A 17164-nucleotide genomic window follows, 5' to 3' on the forward strand; every position below is an offset into this window, starting at 1 on the left:
ACTAAGATAGTATGTTTTTACAACTCCACACAACAGACTCATGACATGGTGGGGAAATAACCAAAAGCTATTAAGTGTCCTACTTGCTTCCCATAGATCCACAACGTAAACAAATAAGAATAACAAAACGTGAAAATTAAACAAGTCAATAAAACAGAATAAACCCGCAAATTAACCCAACAAAATGCCTCAATTAAACAAAGTTTACCCATTAAACAAGAAACAAATTTCAAATTATTCATTTCACAAATCTCAAAGATTACAACAATCAATTAATTTTTGGAAATCACAATTTTACAATTCAGTTAAACCGCAAAGCTCCTGCCGTATCTATCGGTAATATGAATTGCAAATACAAACATTACAGTTTTATCAAACACCCACGCCTGTCGACCAGCATTACAATGATTTAGTAATTTAAAAACCTCAATGTACGGGGCATACGTCAACCGTAATAAGTCAATTACGCCACTACCCTTACGGTGATAACCGCGAAGAGCGCCGCTTCAGAGACACACTACACGCCTAAGCACAAAAGTCGACTTACCAGCGCTCCACGGGTCTACAACAAGGATTCACCAGGACGCTCATCATCTGAATCAACACAAGTAGCAATGCCAGAGTCCCACGGTTTAATTTAAAGATTTCCGCCCCTCGCAGAGACAATGTTTCTTCAAATAAAAATAATTGCATACATTGATCCGTGAGATTTAGTCTGTAAGCGGTTATTACATTGAATAACCCGCCTAATTTATTCAATGTAATTATACATCGATATATCGAGTTGTGTATAATCGCAGTACTCGCATCATAAGTATAGTGCTTACCCATGTTTAGGTTAGGAGATTTAATTTATGTTTAGTTATTGTATGTGTTGTTTTAAATCTTAGGATAAGAAGTAATCACTGCGATGGCTGCTGTTCATCGTGAGGCTATTCAAAAACAAATACAACAGGACTGGGCAAATAGAGAGTATATTGAAGTAATTACGGGAAGTATAAAGAAAATAACAGACTTCCTAAATTCATTTGGTACGTATATTATCAAAACGTATTGGTGTTTGAACTTGGGAATTTTTAATCATTCATGGTTTTTTATTCGTATATCACGATAAGTAACTATTTTAGTACGCCATGGTTATTATATGTAATTACATTAAATACTGTCTATGCATCATACAAGTAGATGATTAATTTGAATACGAAAATTAGTCATGGATAGGAATGTATTATCTATATTGCCATTTTCATTACTACAAGGAAGTAACTGAATTTAATTGAAGTTATATTAACGTAGTTCATCTTACGCTTTGTTTACTGTTTTGAGCATTTTCTGAATGACAAGTCCAGGAATTATGTGTATTAATAAATTTATTTTTTGAAACAGCCGATCTCCGTGGTGGAATGATAGCGTGAAGGCTTCTCAGCCGGAGGTGTAGGTTCGAATCCCGATTAGGTTTGCCATTTTTCGTACGCTATAAATTTCCATCTTCACATTTCCCTCTATAATTTTCTGTGGTGAATTAAATTATCAGTAAAAAAACTAAGAATTTCAGTTTGATAACCTATTCAAATTTTAAGATTGACGAGTGTTTTTCCCAAAATCAAGATGTGTTTATGACGGGTGTCACATATAATATAATATTTATGAAAATCATTATATTAACATAATGAAAAGTATTTGTAAACGGCTGAATAAACAGAAATATGCTTCCTGGTATTTTGTATGTTTAACAATGGTACCATTTGTCTTGAAATTATCTCGGAATTTGTTTTGTAACTAGTGGAGTAGCATACTTAATCCTGTGCTTTGGTTATTGATTTAATATGTTATTTTTGTTGTAATTGTAAGCAATTATTTGTTCATCTTCATTTTTTTCATATATTAATATACCATAGTAGCTATGCTTAGGATCAGGAAAACACAAGATTTAAATGTCAGAAAGCAGGTTTGAGCAGCTAGTGACCCATGCAAGGTCAGAGTTCTGTTCTATTATCAGTACTTTAGTAAACTAGCAATCACGTTTATTATGGCAACCTGTTCAGATGCCAAAGCATTCTGTGGAGAGAGAAAGGATTAAGATTAGAGTTTTGGGGAGATAGGAATAAACCAAAAACTAACCTTAATCATCTGAGTCAGCCATTTATAATGACTGAAAGCACACTTTGTAAGGTTATTATACATCATAAAAATTACTAATAGCACAGAACATGTTTTGTAGTTTCTCTCCATAGTGGCTGTATTTCTGTTAAAACATAAATTCGCCCAGTGTGTACAAGATGGTGTTAATTATTGCCATACCTTTGTAATTTAATCCTAACTCTCTTTCTCCCTCCAACCCTCTCTCACCATGCCACCAACCATCCCTCCAAATCCCTCCACAAAAGTACTTTGTCAACCTAACATCTCGTCAAAAAACAGATTAGAATCTGAACAGGTTCAGATTATAATAATTTTCCAGAAATAATTCACAAAACTGATTGCCAATTGACTAGAGTACTGATATTCCCGTGGAGATTTTTACCTTGCACAAGTCACCCACTTTCCCACATTTACATCTTTTGTTTTCCTGATCCTAAACATATCTTGTGTGGTATATTAAATTATGAACAAAATTGAAGTTGATCAAGTAATTGCTTAGAATTATTACCTTGCATACAGATATCTTTGCAATCCAAATTATGTGATTATTTGCAAAAGTAATGTATGTGATTGGATCATGCGTTTACGTAGTCAGTAATTGAACTTCTATCTAATTTTCCTAATGTAGTAACTGTTTTAGTGCAGTCACTGCAGCCAATTTATACTTATATTTTGCAATGAATATATTTTTGTTCACCAATTATGCATTATGCAAGCAAAAGAAAAATGATTAAATAGTCTTTACTTAGCATAGAAACTGATGCATTAACGCTAAAATAATATTTAATTAATTATCATTAATTATAATGTATTTAATGTATACTTATAGTTGCTGTGTTTATACATGTATGCTTTGTTAGTATGTGATCTTGTTTTTGTTATTGAAAGCAACTTATTTTTTTTTTAAATGTTGATAATTCTGAGTGAATATTATTAGTATCAGCTGTTTTTGAAATTTGTATAATGAAAAAATTCATCACCAAAACAAAAGGATTTTATGGAAGTATTTTTCCAATTTGGTATTTGGAATGCAATTTTCTTTTATGAAAGTTTAAAGTATACTTTATTTTGCTTATCTACTAGTATTATATAAATACTAGCAATTGCTACGTACAATATAATTTTATTTTAAATATTTCAAAAGTTTGTAGGGAAAATTACATATAAATCTGCCAGATGTGGGGGTTCTATTGCAAGAAATTTAGAAATAACATTTTCTCTTAATCAAAGTATTTTTTGGAGTGGCATTATTATGCTGTAATTTATGATGGTAATGTCATCGTTATCATTAGTGACTTTTTTTTATACAAAGGTTTTCATAAAAGTAAGTTTTGTTTGAACATACTTCTTGTGCTTGTGTTCGGCAGCCATATGGAAGTTGTGAAGAGGTAGGGAGGCCAAGATATTTGGGATATGGTTTTGAGCCAGGCCAGTACCGAAGCGGAATGGTGATCGCAATGCACCGGTTCTAAATTTCAAACAGTTGCCCACCTCCCACCTGTGGAGGAGGCTTTACAGCCTCGCGATGGATGCATGGCAGCAAGAATGGCACGCCACATCTAAGGGTAGGTCCTTGTATAGATTTATGCAGGACTTGGGGAAAATGGTAAGCTTTGACAAGCATTCAGTACAATTCTGCAGCAGTTTTCTTTAAATGGTAACAGAGAATCATTGCTGTTCACAGATCGTAGTTTGTAGTTTCGTAGTTTGTAAAACTCGACATGTTCAATACTAATTAAAACTATCCTGTTGTATGAAACTTGTATTGTTGTGAGTTGAAGATCTTTGTCAGCTGTCGAAAGAAAATTGCACCAGTGATGCAGTTTGAAGGTTGACAGGTTGAAATGTTCTAGGTGATTGACAGCTAGAGCCATCTAAGGGCAAATTCCGGTTTCATATTTACACACCTGGTATTAATTTTAACTCCTGATGGCTTCCAGGTAGGATGAAAGATCTAAAGTACATATCAATGTGCTGGGAAGGTTTTTTTACATTAATTGTTAATTTATTCATTTAACATATCAGCAGTACCTTGTTTGAGAAATTGCAAAAAATATTGTAGTGACATAATTTGCTCCATTATTTATTCTAAACTATTGCCTATGACATAAAATATTGATTGTTAAGGATGTTTTTTTAAATTATTTAATTTGTTGTGTCTGGCTGTTCCTACCTCTTATATTCAGTCCTAAATATATCCTCTGATTAAAGTTTCAGTGGTGGCACAGTCCCTTTCAATCAGAAATGTTCCTTTGGTACATCTGAGTAATTTTGTATAATGAATTCAAATTTAGTAATGAAATTTCTTTTACAAATCTATACAACAATGTAAAAATCATTGCTGTAATTGTCATTTTTTTTATGATCATCCTCTAGTAGCCTAAAGCATTGTATGTTTTTTTTGCTGAAATAGTTGTCTGCTATTGAAGAAAGTAACTTTTTTTATATAGAATAAATCTCTAAACTAGCCTTGTTTAGTTATCAGTTTTTTAAATATTTTATTTTTAAAAAAACTGTTTTTTTAGATATGTCTTGTCGTTCACGTTTGGCTGTTTTGAATGAGAAACTTACAACTCTTGAAAGAAGAATTGAATATTTGGAAGCCCGAGTAAGTATTCCTTCCAATACTATTAAAACTTGTAGCAGGGTAGTAGAAACTTTCTGGTATTTATATAGAGCTAAGATTTAATCCTTTTTGAAGTGAAAATTATTATTATTTTACTCTTACAAGTTCCCATAACTCCTTATCAACAAAAAATCTAAACACTTTTAAAATGAACTGTTACATTAGCAAAAATATCACACATTTAATTTTTTGCTCAATTATTCAGTTCTGAAGTACTGTAAAATGCAGTTAAAAACTTCTTAAATGGCAGTACTTTTGGATGTTGGTCCAGTCGATTGCAATCAAAAGAGGAGGTGCACTACTAGATGTTATAACAGTCGTAAATACAAAATTTCAACATTCTACGGGTAATAGTTTTTGACTTATGCAAGATACATACATACATATGTATGTCCAGACATCACACTAAAACTAGTCAAATGAATTCAGGGATGGTCGAAATGGATATTTCCATTGAAATCTGAAAATCAAAATTTTTCAAACAACACAGTGATCAGAATCTTTACATTTCATCGAACTTAACAAGTTGGTTCTTCAGGAAACTTCTATTGGGAAAATTGAACCTTTGTTTCGATGTCATAACCATAACCCATTTTTCATCACCAGTTGTGACTCATTTCAGCAGTTCTGGATCATTTTTCATTTCATTCAACTCCTGAGCATTGTCCATACAACACTGCTTTTGGTCAAGATTCAACAATTATGGAACAAATTTTCTGCCACACATTTCATGTCTAAAACATAAAAAAAAATTGCTTAGCTTGAGCCAAATGATATACCAACATCATCAGCAACCTCTCTGATAGGGATTCAGTGATTGTCCAAAATCATTTTCTTCATTGTTTTGACGTCATGTTGTTGATGTGCTGGGATGTCCAGGGCACTCATCATCTTCAACGTCTTCGTAGTCCTCTTGGAAACATTTATACCACTTGTAAACACTTGTTTTATTCATAGAAGAATTGTCAAAAACAACTTTCAACATTTCCAATGCTGTGCTACACTTTATTACATTCTTCAAGCAAAATTTAGTGCATATTGTTTGTTAAATTTTTTCCACAGATCACCAACCACACCAAAACTCATGCAACCTTTTCAACAGCCAGTAATAAACTAAGCATCCAATATGACAACCAATGTAAATATACGATAAGGACAAGTGCACCAACACAACAACAAAGAAATTGTGACAATTCGACTTATACACCTGGAAAATTAAAAAGTTCTGCATACTTTTTTTTTATCAAACTTCATATGTATAAGTTATGTCAAATTTAATTGGCTCGCTTAAAACTTTTTAATTAATATCTGGCCATTTTCTGTGAAAAAATTTATTATTATGCTTTTTCTAAAATGGTAAACATGACAAGAATTACAGAGGTGCTATGTGAAGCTAGGAATTGTACAATAGTAGGCCTACATATATAATGGTATAACATGGAGATCAAAATGTGTTTCCTTCATTGGTATGTTGGTGTTCCATTTCATTTTCACAGATATTCAAAAGTTAATGCAAGATTAAATACACCAAATAATGGAATCTGAAATTACAGCAGAAACTAACTATTTTTAAATGTTAGAACAAAATAAAACTATTTTAATTAAAGGATGAATGCCAGCCACTACACAAGAAATTAGAATTCCCAAGATTTGTGTCATCAGAATCATAATCATTATCTTCACTGTCACTTTCACTATCTGGTAAAGAAATAATAAATGATTCCATAGTATTGTCAATAATGTGTTCTTGTCCCATACATTCAACTTCTGTTTCCTTAACTTTATCACAATACTCCTTCCAATTTTTTTCATTCATGTTATTCACTTTATTTTCACATAGCCTTTGAACATATTTGATATCAAAAGTTGTGTTATGACTTGCTACATATTATTTAACTTCTGACCAAACCGTCTCAATAGGATTTAATTCCAGCTGGTATGGAGGTAGGCTGAGAATGTCATGCCTTTTTTTTGTACATGTTCGTTAAACACATAGACAGTAAACTCTTTTCTGTTTATAGAATGTGATTAGTTTTCTCAATTCTAAACTTAAATAAAAAGAAACAGAATTTGCACAAATGCTGTTACAGGATCAACAATTGCAGGACAACTAGTTAATTGGATTATACTCAGTCGCTCAATATCAAAGGCATATGGATTGGTAATTATTTATTTTTACATTGGCCTGGCTGTATTTGAAAACTATGAGCACATAGCAAACAATATAGTTTTATTGTTTCTTGATATGATTGTAAGAAAGGTGACTCATTTCTTGAGTTATAATACTTGGCTTGTCTGTGTTTATTTTTACAATAAATAAAATTATAGTAGATTATAATCAATGTTTGTATATGTTAAGACAGTTATAATGTTAATTTATCATTTAGCATTTGTCTAGTTACATAATTATATACTTGTTGAGAATAGGCCTACATTTTTATGACATTTAAAAATATACGATAACATTTTTTTTATGACAAATATTTAATGAAAATATTTAAAAGTAGTCCTTAATACCATCCAGTGACATAAAATAATTGGAAAATAAAATAATTAATGTAAAATAAGTTGTATAAGAAAGCAGTTTGCTTCTGTGCGTGAAAACTAAACTGAATGTTTTCAATTTGGATAACAGGCACTGTACTAGCTGTCATAGTCCAAGCTTCAAGATTCATTGGGGCAGCTCTACTTCTATGAAACAGATCTAAACAGTGGAAGCATATTCCAATCTACATCTAATATATATATATATGTATATAAAACTAAAACATCTAAAAACATATCAATTACAGTTTTAGTTATCTGAAAAATATATTTATGCCAACATTGAATCAAATTCAGTTCCCAAATTTCAGTAATTCATTCCAAATTTTTTTTTCAGTATAAAACATTTTGAAAATTTAGAATTGAAGTTGTTCACCTTTTGACTGTTCAACTAACTCACTAATATCATATTGCAGACATAATAGCATCTGTTTCACCCCTTAGGGCTTGAATATCTTCAGATCTCAGCATACATCAATACCAAAGAACTTTAACCCAAATATATCGTTATAAAAGTTTTTAAAGAACAATTGGTCCCAGGTTTGAACCCGTGGTTACACAAGTTATAGAATATGATTGGAAAAAAAATTAGTAGACCATCTAAAAAACCAAACTGACTCGTCTTTCTGAGGAGCAAAGAATGGGTTACTCTATCAAAACTTTCAGAAAAATTTGTGTGTGGAAAATCAGTCAGTATTACTTTGGAAGCTATCATTCAAACATTCTTAAAATTGCAATAAATTTCTTACAATAAATCTCCCAGTAAAAAAATCTGTGCCTGGTTTTTTTGAAATTTTCAATTTTACCTGCAAAATGATGAAAGCAACAGTTGTTTAAGAATACAGTTGGTCTGTACTTAGAATTATCTAATTTTGTATTTTTTTAAAAAACAGGACAATTTTAGTTAACTTTTGAGACCTTAGGTGAAAAGGGAAATACAGCAACAACAAAAGATGCTTATCAAATACATGCAGATCATTTATTGTGTCAGTAGTATTAATTATTAAGTAATTACTATACTGGAATCCATAGCAAATGCATTTCAGTTGAAGACACTTGACACAATTAAAGCCAACCAACACATTCAAACTATTCTTGACATGCTACAGGATCATCGGGAAGATGCAGAGAATGTCATGACCAACATTTTAAAAGAAGCAGGCGACATTGCAATTCATTTGAATGTTGCTGGCTGGCTGGCTGACAGAAGCAATCTTTCAGCCAAAAATCCATCTGAATTTTGGAGAAGGCTCTAATAATTCCTTACTTGAATTCCATCATATCTTTAGAAGTCAGATTTTCTGCAAACAAATCACCTGCAATTTTTTTTTTGCTTGATTATATTGCCACATAAACTTGAAGCTTGTGCATGGAATATGGAAATTTTCAATCGAGTTACATGGTAGGTGTTTCATTGGAGGAATGGAGTGAAAGTACATCATCTTGTGCAACTTTCTACAATTTAGAAGGCATTGAAGGAGAAAAGGAATTGTGGTTTAAAATATGGAATGAGATACAAGAAGCGCCAGACATAATTGAGGTTTTAAAAAAGATTGAATTGTTTTTCCCAACTATTAGCAAGGCTCTATTGATATTGCTTTCACAACCCTGCTGCACAAGTACTATCAAGCATTCATTTAGCTCCCTTCGTTGAATTAAAACATGGCTAAGAAGCATCATTGGTGAAAACAGGTTAAATGGGTTAGCTATGTTAAGCATTCACTAACAAGGAGCAATTAGTTGAAGCTGTAGTTAGACAGTTTGCACCTAATCTTCGCAAACTATTGTTAGAATTAATTTTTTTTAAATAAATATTTTATTCTTTCTATTTTTGTTGTGTATTATTGCATATCACTTCATTGACTATCCTCTCTCCCCATGAAGCAAGTTAAATTCAGAACATCCTCCTTCCATTTTGAGCTGGATATTCCCCTTTTACTTTCAATATAATATTTGATAAAACTATTTGAATGTATAAAATGATAAAATATTCAAATAGTGTGTAATAATTTTTTTTTTCTAATCTAATTATTATTTAATTTTAAATTAATCAAATTAATGTGTATTCATTTCATTAATATGTATATAAACAACTTATTCAGTTTAAAAGAGTCCCCGTCACTTTGTCTGTAAACAATAGTTTATTGACAAACATAATAATTTAAAGAAGGTGTTGAAAATTATGTTCATTCACTTCTGTGCACTTGTCAACATATTTGACCTTGTTCCTGGCTACTTACACCCTGTCTTGTTTCCTGTATGGCATTGGTAATGTTCATCTTCAATTCCTGCAGAGAATGTGGATTGCTCCTATAAATAATTTGTTTTAAGTAATCTCACAGAAAGAAGTCTTGACTAGTTAGATCAGGGAATCTTGGTAGCCACAATAAAAAAAATCCTGTAAAAAAATCCTGTTGTATCTATCTCCATAATAGATGGCGTTGTCCTGTTGCAACCATTAGCCACACTCATCCTATTGCAGTAAGGCTATAAACTGTTGGATAAATCTCTTGGTAGTTCACACTTCATCTGTGGAAAAATCTTGAACTAAAATGCTAATGTTGCCAATAATGAAGTTCTTGAACTATTGACATGAACTCTTGAAATTTGTGAACTCTTTTAGCATTATCAGCATTAGTTAGTTTATGGAAAACTTACATTCGATAGATAACATTTCAGTATTCTCACTACAGTATAGGCTAAACCAAACAAAATGTCCTTTTCCTGGTCTAGTCTCTCTAGAGGTATATGAGATCTTGTAACTGTCGCTTTAATGTCATGTAAGACCTGTGTCGGTCACATTTCTGGTCTACAACCAAACCTCTTTCATGAAATTTTTTAACACTTCTGAATAATTTTTCACTGGTGTTTTTCTTTTCAGATTTTTTCCTGAACTTTCACGGACACACAACATGAGATTTCATCTTTAAATAAGTTTCCATCACGAATACACATTCCTTCAACAGTTAACTGTATTTTAACAAACAACACATGATTACTCAACCATGTTGAAAAGCCAATGCTTGACACAGACAGGTACTATTCAAATGTGCAGGCAATAAACAGTCCTCCCTACTCCATCACTAGTTGAACCAACAACATCTTCACATTATTTTATCCATTTCACACCAATGTATGCATTTAGTATAAAATACTGTGTAATTGGGGCCTCTTTTAAGTTGAACACCTTGTATAATTGTTCTCTCAAGTTAAATTTGATGTTAAGCTGTTTTTGAACAGTTCTTACAATATCTTAATGTTAGGTTCATTGCGTGTATGACAGATATTTAATTATTACAGACAATTAGATGCAGAAGGATTTTGACCCAATGCAGATGTTTGGATAAACATTCATGTCTGTTGGTTAATCTAAACCCAAACACAGATTCTTTGTAAGATTTGGAATATTTTATGGATGTAATAGCAAATGGCTACATTTCGCTTGCCATTTCACATTTTTCTTAATTATTCACCATTTTGTAATGAAATACTTTAAGAACCAATAATTCTGCAGTCTACATAAAATAAATATAATTTAATGATTTAAAAGATGTTAGTTTTTAAAATTAAAGTAAATTACCCATTTATGAACTTAGCTATTAAAACAAATAGCATAATTAACATCAGTTAAAAATAAAGGATAATCTAATAACTAATTAAATATAATATAAATGGCACATTAACAGGTATATGTTTATCATTCATACAAAACATGTTATAATTAATGAGAAGTCATAAAATTTGCTTTATTAATGAATATTTTGTAATTTTAAACCAAAACAGAAAAATTCTAAATACTCATTAACAAAAACCCTTTTCTTCTAGTTGTATTTATTTTTTAAATGAGATTGATTACATAACTTTAAAATAAAAATAATGAATTGTCTTTATCTTAACATTATTGGATAACAGTGTTTTATACAAGGCTTAACTTAGTTAATATAGTAAAAATATTCTATAACTTTCAGAACATCTTATCTGAAAATTTACAAAATGAGAAACTAATAGATAAACCTCAATTTGGAGTTGAACATAATACCAAAAATCCTGATAAATAACAAAAAAATGAAGTAATTAATGACAAAAAGCCTGATGGATAAACCACTTAGCAGTTGAATATGTATATTTCAGACATCTATCTATTAAAAGAATAAATAAAATACTAATACAAAAATAACATTTTTAAAAACAAACCAAACCAAATTTTATAATAGATCATTTTTATTAGATTACTTAAAAAATTTTTAAATTATGTTTGCAATGAATCTTCATTGACTACGTTATCACCCTATCAGCTGATGTTATTACTAGTTTACTTTAAAAATAGTTTAAAAAAGTTTACTTTTAAAAATAGATAAGTACATATATTATGTGGGCTGGATTCAAATTGTGTCTGTTCATTTTGTGTATCATTAAACAAAGGCTCAAAGAAAATATCTTGCAGATTAAAATCTGGTTATATTGAGACCTTCATAACAAGAAGATGTCACAGATAACAAGTTCAGTGTCACTAGAATAAATAAACTGTTTTGACTGCACTATGTCTGACACTGGTTGAACAGTATACAGCTTAAAACAACTTTGCAATGAGCCCTTGAAAACCCTCTTCAGCAAATGAGTAGATATTTATCAACCATTTTAGATACAATTCACAACCTACCAAAATTGACAACTTTTATATTCTACACATATAAGACAACTTAACACACTTAAACAATATGAAATATATAAATATATAATAATTTACGTAAACAGCAACTATTTTAATAAACACACTTTTCCAACTAAATTATAAACATGTGTCTGTGTAATTCAAAACCACTAACAGTAACATCAATTGACACCAAGGTCAAAACAGTAGATCAAGTTGCTTATATGGTAGAAAAACAACTGAAAATGTTTTGATATATGTTAGTAGAAACATTTTAAATAAAATCTGGGTGGCCTATCACAAAAATTTACATTTTTAAATAATTCTAATTGTCAACCATCTTGAACTAAAACTTACTAAACAGTATTTAAAATATAACTGCACTTTGCTGGTGCTTCCTTTTCAAATTTTTCTTGAACTTTCACCAGCACACAACACTAAATTTCATCTCTGAATATCAGCATAAATTTTTATCTGAGTATTTATTATGGAAATGTATTTAAAGTTTCATTCACAAAAATATGTTCTTTAACAGTTAAACCACAACAAACAAATTATGCAATCTTGTTCAAAAGCCAATAGTCAACACAAACTGGCAATACTCAAAGGTGCAAGCAATAACAATTCCTCCCCACTCCAACTCCAGTTGCACAGTCTCTACATTACTTTACCAATCTCACCAATGTGTGCATTTAGTATAAACTACTGAGACCCAGATTTTAATTTTCTTATGTGGTTGGTTTGTTGTTTTTAGTCAGGCTTCTTTTAAGTTGAACACCCTTTGTTATACTGTTCTTTAATGTAATAATAAAGTGAAAATTATAATTTAATAACAAATTCATTAACATAGAAACCTAATTTACATTAATTTCAAAAGTAACACTAAAATGTATTACTTATTAACCTGTTTACTATTTTTTAACGTGCATGGAAATTTTTTTAAATTAAAATTTCTTCATAAAAAAATATGTTTTCCCCTTTTTATTGATAAATATTGTTCAATTTTTTGTTGTAATGCTACATAGCCTGATTGATGGTAGTGTGATATTCAGTATTTTCACACAAAAAGTTTAAGAATCTTAGGCTAAGAAATAATTTCCTTAATTCCAAAGAAAATTTTGTTCAGTTAAGTAGTAATTTTTTTGTTATTTTGTGTATTCATTTTTTTGTACAGTCAGTGATTTTTTTCACAATTGTTCAAACTTATATTGTAATGTTTTGTTTCCTATAAAATATTAAATTGATTTAAATAAATAAATAAATGCGCGTATAAAGATTATCAATTGAATTATTGATAAAAAGTATAAAATATCTTTGAAAATTTTATCACTTAAAAAATTTTGTATTTATATACATCAGTAAAACTCATTAAAACAAACAAACATATTGTTGATAGCTTTTGAAGTGCAAAAGTATACATGAGACTGTAAAGTTGTTAAGACTTTAACTTACATAACTTAAAAAAAATTTTATACTTATCCTGATTGCAGTTTGGAAAATTGAAAAAGTTCCTTTTTAAATTACTCTCTTATGACATTGTAAATGACACTATTTACATAAATTGAACTTTTTCAATACTGGCTTTTTTATACTGGTCAAAAACTTTCTGTATTTTATCTTCAATTTCTTCTTTGTCAAAATATCATCCATCTTTCAGAACAAATAAAAGCCATAAGGAGCTAAATCAGCACATAGGAGGAATGTGAGATGCCCAGCATTCTATTATGTGCTGAAATTCATATTATAGGCAGTAGTTCAATTACGATCAAGAGCCAGTTATACTTCAACTAGTTTGCACCACAGGTTATTTTTTATTTTTTGCAATGTTGCAATAGAGCGTGGAATTCATTATTCTCATGGGAAGTTGAATTAATGGCAAACAAATTTCTTGAAATAAAAAAAAATGCTAGCTTTGCTTTCAGCTTTGTAAATAATCACTGAATCATAGTCATAAGTCTAACTTTTATTGCCCTAATGAATGAAAGTTAGTTTGATGTTTTATTTCTCAAACCACAGTAAATGTTTTAAAATCCTCTATTAAGATTGCTTGATCTCATCTCTGTTACAGATTGCATGAATGATAGATAACTGTTTTTAGTGATTGTGAAGGCACATGATCCTTCTAAGTGCTGTATCAACTGATTTTGACTATTCTGAAAAGCAAGTTACTTAAACATTTACGCAATGTAAAGTTTGATTTTCAAAAGCCTAACATACATTTAGTTTTCTTGGCATCCTGTTTTCTATTTTTCATTCTTGACAAGTCACCACAGGATCACAGAATATCCCTAGATGAGAAGCTAATCAAAGCATCTACATTATCGAATTCCCAAGCAACTAATTAGATCATTTGCTCTTTTTATACCCCCCTCAATCTTGTTCAGAAATTAGATGAATTTGCCCTTATTACTTCAGTTCAATAATTGTAGAGTCTATATGTTGAAAATGTAAGAGATTTATTTATTGATGGCTCACCTGATTGGATATATGTATACAATTATATAATTTTTCCTCCTAGGTGTTATCCTTTGTACCCTTTAATAAATGGACGAATTTGAATATGGTGTTTAATAGCTAGTTTTTGCTTTCTTACAAAAGAATTCTAGATATTATAATATCTATAAGTAACAGTCATTTTTTACTGTAATTTCCTCCAGTTATGTTTATAGCACTTTTACAATCAAGCCAACACTATTGATAACAGTTCCTCAAAATTTATTTTTATTTTGATAGTTGTTATTTATAGTTTTAGAAATCTGTAATGCTGCATACATTAAATGATGTATGTTTTAAAACATCTAATAGCACATATCCACTTTAAAAGACCTTAAAACTTTTAAAAGACACTTTAAAAGAAAGTTAATTTTTCTGAGAATAATGATATTCTCTATACAGTCAATTTTTGGGGTAGTAGATTAAGAGACTATTACTGGCATTCTGGAGGAGGGATTTGCTAAATTATGCACAAAGTACTCGTAAATTCAGCTCAATGTAGAAGGCAAGGGAAATCTACATAATTCTTCACATTCCCTGATAAGTTTAACATGGGGATATTTTTATTCTAGAGAATTGGTTTCCATATTTTGAGAGCAGTTCATGTTTTATAATAGATTGACTATAACAGCTTTTTTTATTATGAAATTTAACATAATTACATACATATGTGTTGTTCTGTTGTATGTTATATAAATGCAAGCAAGTTAATTGCTTATTATATTTGTATAACTTAAACATGTATATAATACAGAGGATCCAAAAAAATGTACTCGCTGTTTGCTAGTCCATGTATCTTGACAAATTTGACTTGACATTACAATTTATAGCACTGAGAGAGGGTTATGGTATTTGTTCAAAATGACCACCAGCAGCTACTATACAACTGCCATGGCGCCGAACTGCTCATCAAACTACAGCTATTAGTATATCGGGTGGCAGCACATGACTGCAATTTTTTCACATAGCTTGTCCGTTGTTGCTGGTTTTTGTCTATACACGTCATTCTTGACGATCCCCCAGAGATAGAAGTCCAGAGGTGTTAAATCAAGAGACCAAGGAGGGTACTCAACAGCACTTCTTCGACCCATCCATCTTCCAAGTACAGTTTTATCAAGGTTCAACCTTGATAAAACTCCATGGTTCAACCTGACATCTTTGATGGTAGTGAGGCGGGGTTCCATTTTGTTGTATGTAAAAAAGTTCATCACCATACAGGTTTTGGATGGCAGGCAAAATCCTTGTCTGAAGCATATCAAGATACGCCACACCAGTTACAGTCCCCTTGAAGAAGGGACCAATCAAACCATGCACTGATAAAGCACACCACACAGCAACTCCCAGTAAATTCACTGCCCTGTTCACATGAGAGTGAGGATTTTCAGGAGCCCAGTAGACACAACTGTGGCGGTTCATAGTACCATTAAGTTTAAATTGTACCTTGTCTGTCCATACAAACTTCCCTGCAAATTCTTCATCCTCGTCACCATTCACAGTACCTTAACCTTCGATCTGGGTCGTCCTCATTCATAGTGTGTAGCTGTCTTGGAATGTATACTTTCCATTTTGCACTCTTCCAAATGCGTCTTACAATTGACTGGTTCACCCCTTTTTTGCAGTGAATCAGTGAGGTTCACTGATTTTTGCTGTGATCGGGTAAATTGTTAACACCGCAGCACTGGTCACTGAACTTGGTAGCGGTATTCCAAACTCTCTCTGTCACTGCCATTGTACCCTGTGAATGTTCTCATAATTCCAGTACCACTTCAGTACAGCCTTGCGTTCAACAAATGAAAGCGGTTCGCTTTCATGACTGGTTCGTTCTGCCACCAAACCACCTGTACAAGCACAGCATAAATTACCAGCTCCACCTACCATGACAAATTGAAAACCTTATACTATACTGCACATTAGATTAGTGAGTGTAAGTCTTTTTGTTTAGATATTATTTAATTATAAAGAGTGAGTGCAGTTTTTTGGATCCCTCTGTATATTCATGATTTTATAAAATTACTTTTTTGTTACTTATTTTCTACTTCTCATTTTTTTTTGCAGGTTACAAAAGGCGAAACATTAACATGAGAAATGATTACGTTTAAAAAGTGTACTACTAGTAGATTTTTTTATGTAAATATTTATATGTATTATAATTATGTAATTGTATATTTTATTTTATATTAAAATTAAGAAATGTATTGTGCTGTATTGCTGATGTAAGTTTTTCATTAACTCTGAATATGAGAATGATTTGTAACAGAATACAATCCTTTTTTGTACATAATGTAGTTTACTATGCGATGAATTGTTAAGTTATGAGCAATATTCTTGAATTGGTAATTTGCATAATTTTTTCCTTCCTAACAATTTTACTGTAATAACAATGAATTTGGGGCCTATTCCACAAAAGTAAAAGTTACAAATTAAAATTTTACAACTTCAGGTCACTTTACAAGTTAATAGGTGCTACATAAACAATTATAACACTTATTGAATAAAAAGTACAGTTTTACAGGTTGACAGCAAAAGTACAAGTTGTCACATAATTGGATTTGGCCAAAGCCTGGCACTGTCAAGAAAAAGCATACCTGAATGACTTGTGAAGAAAATATTGTTTTGTTCACAGTAAAAAAATTTCAAACAGTTTCTCTCGTTAGTACAATAAAGTTAAGTCATAAAAAAATGTTAGAAAAAAGAAAATTATTGAATAA

At 30.9% G+C, this 17164-nt stretch overlaps 1 protein-coding gene across 1 annotated transcript; it reads left to right on the forward strand.

Annotated features, from left to right (window-relative positions):
• Nucleotides 1-808: 808 nt before the first annotated feature.
• On the forward strand, nucleotides 809-16661 carry HSPC300 (haematopoietic stem/progenitor cell protein 300). The gene is made up of 3 exons (XM_075359962.1): nucleotides 809-1031; nucleotides 4668-4750; nucleotides 16512-16661. The coding sequence occupies exons 1-3, from the start codon at nucleotides 911-913 to the stop codon at nucleotides 16536-16538; spliced, it is 231 nt and encodes a 76-aa protein (XP_075216077.1). The 5' UTR covers nucleotides 809-910; the 3' UTR covers nucleotides 16539-16661.
• Nucleotides 16662-17164: the final 503 nt, after the last annotated feature.

This window comes from Lycorma delicatula, chromosome 3 (assembly GCF_047948215.1).
Source record: "Lycorma delicatula isolate Av1 chromosome 3, ASM4794821v1, whole genome shotgun sequence".
Taxonomy (NCBI): domain Eukaryota; kingdom Metazoa; phylum Arthropoda; class Insecta; order Hemiptera; family Fulgoridae; genus Lycorma; species Lycorma delicatula.